Genomic DNA, 5,222 nt, shown 5'->3' on the forward strand with positions numbered 1-5,222 from the left:
TGGATTCTTTGATGAATAGAAAGTTCAAAAGAACAGCATTTATTACAACTCGATTGTAACCTAATAAATGTTTTTACGGTCACTTTTGATGATTAAAAGTATTTATTTATAATAAAAAAAAACACTTGAACGTCAGTGTAATTCTAGTTTTTTAATATATATATATATTTTTTTTTTAAATATAGAATTCGTTTTTATTTTTGTATTGTCCATTTTCATTTTCAAGTTCCAAGTTTTCTGTTTTTTTTTTATTTTTTATAGTTATGTAATTTTTACTAATTTTATTTAAGTTTTAGTTATTTTAGTACATCAAGTTCAACTAAATAAATTAAAATGAGAAACGTTGCTTTAGAAATTATTTATTTTATTTTATCTTAGTTCATGTTTATTTTATTTCAGGTTACAATCTTTTATGGTTTTAGTAACAGTTTTTAAAAAATATTTTGATTATTTTTTTAAATTTAGTATTTTCCATTTTTATTTTATTTTGAGTTAAAGTTTTAGCAATTCTATTGTGTGTATATAAACAATAACTAATACCTTTTAATAGTTTTTAAATAGCATCTTCTTGTAAAGCTAAAATTTTATTTTAGTTTTAGTTTAATTTACAACTAAAATTGACAAAATCCTCTTTTACAGTGTAATTAATTTTTGAGAGCATCTTCATGAAAGCAATTATTTCTCATATAAAAACATAATATAAAGTCATATACATGTGTCACGTATTGTGTTAATTAAGTTAAAGTCAGTTATTTTTAATATTCCGAATTGGTTTTTATTTTTGCATTTTCTGTTTTCATTTTGATTTCAGTTTTTTGTCATATTTTGCCATCTAGTTTTTATTCATTTTATTTCAGTTTTAGTTTGAGTCATTTTGGTGCATCAAGTTAAACTAAATGAAAACGAGAAATGCTGAAATTATATTTTTTTATGTTATTTTATTTCAAGTAATGAAAACGTTTGACTTCTCTATAACTGTGATCATCATACCTGCTGGAGGCTTTCTTGTTGAGGCCCTCCCACTCGTGTTTGCGGTGCAGGAATCCCTCCAGCTGCGCAGACGTCGTCTCCTGACCCTTCGCCGGCAGCGTGGCTGACTGACTGCCTTTGGCCCGTCGGTCTGCGCTCGGAGACGGGATGGGACTGGGCTCCTTCGAGCTCCTCTCAGCCACTCCGTTCATCTCGCCCTCCACTCCATCCTGCCAACACACCATCAGCCATCAGTCACTGAGCTGCAGCTCACAAACCTACAGAGTCAGTCACACGCCATGAATTCTGAAAGAGTCGTTTCAGAAATCGTTAGCAGGAAAACAGAACCACTGGCTGATTCAGAGATGAGACTCGTTCAAATAAAGTCAACATGAACTCAATATTAAATCTTTTTACACTGCAAAAACAGATTTTTTTGTTTTCCAGTAGAAATACGGAAAAATTCTTAAATCAACATACATTTTCTTATATCCTTTTTGGCTATTGGATATTGTTATTAATGTCGGAAGAAAAATTATTTGAGAGTTGAAGACTGAAAAATACATTCAAATGAAGTGAGTTTATGCTAAAAACAAGAAAAAATATCTGCCAATGGAGTAAAAATAAATAAATGTTTCCCTTTGAATTAAGTTGATTTCTCACTAAATCTAGATCAAATTTTCAGAAAACAACAGTATTTTTATATACCATTTATATATATATATATATATATATATATATATTGATTAGTATCAAACAAGTACATATCATTTATTAATATTATAATACACTTATATTTCATCTTGTTTTAAGCATAAAGTCACTAAATTTTTCTGCATTTTTAAATTTTTTTTATTAATAAGCATATTATTTTACTAAAAATAATTTCATTAAATACATTTTTATATATTTAGATTAGTATTAAACTATTGTGAACACATATCATTTAATAATATTATAATACACTTATACACTATTATATTCAGAATTATTAAATATATTTAATATATCACGATTAGTTAAAAACTAATATAAATACAAAAAAAACAAGACTTCATATCTTTATTTTGCATCTCAAGTAAATATATCTTGATTTAAGAATGTTTAGAAATCTGTACTGCAAAACAAGACAAAATCAAACACGTTTAAACACATTGTTAATAATTCTTATCTTTTTTGGCTATTGGATATTGTTATTAATGTCAGATAATGCATCATACTGCAGAATTAGCAAGGTTTTAAGTGCATTTCATGTTGACTTTAAAGGTAAAAAGATCATGCAAGGTGCAAAACTATCGATCTACAGTCACCGCAGAAGGCCGGGAAACATCCTAGATGTCTGAAACTCAATCAGCTCACTCGTACACTGATTGAAAAACATCATGCTTAAAGCGACAGCACACAGAGTTCACTCCAGATGTGTTACTGTACCGCAAAACCCATCTGACGGGACCATCCTGCTCGGCTAAAACGGCTTTCAGGAACTCAAACACAACCTCTTTAGTCCAGCTTTACTAAGATCTGTGCTTAAAAACCTTCAAAGCTCTCATAAGGAGCCAGTGAAGCCTGATAAAGGAAGGGTTAGATGCATTTAAAGACAGACGCAGCGATAATCACGTCACAGGACATACAACATACAAACTGTGGAGAAAGATCAGTTGATTTATTGTTCGTGAACTAGTGGATACCAACAGAGATACTGGAAGTGCATGACAACAGACCCGTCATACAGTCTTTGCAGATCATTTTACGGTAAATCACCTCAAACGAACACAAAAAATCGACTCCACTAGACGTTTTTGGACTCTAAACACAGAACAACAGGTTTGAGTTTCACAAGCTCACATCGCAAACACAAACGAAAGTGGAACCAAGCTATCAGAATCAAGGCAGATCATTTGCACAGGTTTAAATATCAAAACTACTGTCTTAAAGCAATGCTCTCGGTTCATTTTGACTCACATCACACACACACTGTCCATTAAAACGGAAAATAATATCAAGAGGAGGAAGCACGCTTCACTTTTACAGTAAATAACAGCGCTTACAGTAATGCACTTAATAAAGGAAGTCTAGATCAATCTATAAAGCACCATCATTTCTATAGAGAAAATGTCACTGCAAAAAATCATGTTCTTCTTTAGTATTTTCGTCTTGTTTTCCAGTATAAATATATAAATATTTTTAAATAAAGATACATTTATTTGAGAAGCAAAATGTCTTAAGATATTACGTTTTTTTTGTCTGAATAACTGGTTATAATTTTGTGATTAACATATTAATATATATTAACTAATCTTAGTATACTGATTGTGTTTCAATTTTAAAATAATACATAACATTATATATAAAATATTACACAATATTATAAATTTGTATTTATATTAGCTGTATACTAATTTAAATATATAACAAATATATTTAATTAAATGATTTTTATGTCAAATAATACACTTCAAATATTAATCTAAATATATTATTCACAATAATTAATATTAATATTTATTTATTTTAAATTTATACTAATCTAAATATATTACATTTATTTAATTTACTAAAACGACGCAATATATTAACACAAAAATATTACTTATATGAATACATTTTATTTTGTTTTCTGGAAAAAATTATCACAATTTTGTGACTTTATGCTTAAAATAAGAAACAAATATCTGCCAGTGAGGCAGGACAATAATCTTAATTAAAGGGAAAACCAGATACATTTTTGACCCACTTTTAGACATTTTATTTTGCTTCTCAAGTAAATGTATCTTGATTTAAGGATGTTTAGACATTTGCAACTGAAAACAAGACAAAAATACTGAGGAAGATTTTAGCATTTTATATGTTCCTGTTTTTCTAATGCATAATCAGAAGTTGATCCTCCTAAAAAAAGAAGTTCCACGTCAAAAAAGACACACGCACACACAAAATTTCACATCACCTGCATCAGTTTCAAGTTCATTGACAGTGCTGCCTTTGAATAATGCATATATTTTTAATCAGTACTGTAGATTATTTTTTATTTAATTTCCACTAGTTTGTGTAAATCTCATTTGCTTTCATTATATTGTATTATGCATCTATCTTTATTACATCAGCAACCCTGCTTTCTAAATATCAGCACTGAACTGTGCAAAAAACATTCTTGTTAACGGCTTATCTGTAAAATATCTGAGCAAAAATTCATTTTTATTTGAAAAATACCTGCATATTGGATATCGGCAAAAATCTAATATTGTGAATGCCTATTTTTTACTATTATTTAGTATTAAATACATTTTATTTATATACAATATTAATTATTAAATATATTAAATATACTAATATAAGTATATATGTACTTATATTAGTTTTATACTAATCTAAATATATTAAACATTGAATTAAATGTTTTTTATTACAATAATCCAATTTATATATTAATATAAATATATTATATTTTTATATGAATTTTATACTAATCTTAATATATTAAATGTATTAATAGAATAATACATGTAATATTTTAATACAAAATTATTATTTATATTAACATATTATATATGTTTAACTCAATATATTAAATATATTAAATGCACTTAATGTAATAATTTTTTACTAAAATAACACTAATGAATTATATATATAAATAATACATTTATGTACATTAAAAATTATTTGAAGAAAAATATTACACTTAATATATTAATATAAATATATTATTTATATTAGTAAATTATATTAATCTGATTACATTTCATAATTTCTTTGACCAAAATAACACATTTTATATATTAATATAATTATATTATGTATTAAGTACTTTATTTATAAAAACACCTGTTTACACAAACCTAAACATCAGTGTACTGAGTATGTACTAAAACACATTACCTGATAGCATAGAACAGCATTTGTGTGACATGCAGGCGTGTTTTCTATGTACATCTATAGGTCTGTGCTGTGGTGTGTGTGTGTGTGTGTGTGTGTGTGGTGTTTACCTCTGCTGTGTTTCTGCGTCCTGCGCCTGGACCGGCTCCGGTGTGGGCGGTTTCCTCCTCCTCTCTTCCTCCTCTTGCTGTCTTCTCACTTCCAATAACTCCAACTACCAGAATCAACAGAGAAGTTCAACAAACAGAGTCACAGTGACATCCTCCTGACACACACACACACACACACACACACACACACACACACACACTCTCTCTCTCTCTCTCTCTCTCTCTCTCTCTCTCTTACCGTTGTCAGTCGCTCCAAAGCTTTCCTCCCAA

General features: G+C 28.3%; 1 protein-coding gene across 1 annotated transcript in view; it reads right to left on the bottom strand.

Moving 5' to 3' along the window:
• sptbn1 (spectrin, beta, non-erythrocytic 1) overlaps window positions 1-5,222 on the bottom strand; it is a 114,124-nt gene that overhangs the window by 3,055 nt on the left and 105,847 nt on the right. Inside the window, 3 exon segments of the mRNA XM_016240805.1 lie at window positions 991-1,222; window positions 2,658-2,775; window positions 4,952-5,056. Coding sequence (XP_016096291.1) covers window positions 991-1,222; window positions 2,658-2,775; window positions 4,952-5,056 — 455 coding nt within the window.

This window comes from Sinocyclocheilus grahami, unplaced genomic scaffold, assembly GCF_001515645.1.
Source record: "Sinocyclocheilus grahami isolate Dianchi unplaced genomic scaffold, SAMN03320097.WGS_v1.1 scaffold601.1, whole genome shotgun sequence".
In the NCBI taxonomy this organism is placed as follows: domain Eukaryota; kingdom Metazoa; phylum Chordata; class Actinopteri; order Cypriniformes; family Cyprinidae; genus Sinocyclocheilus; species Sinocyclocheilus grahami.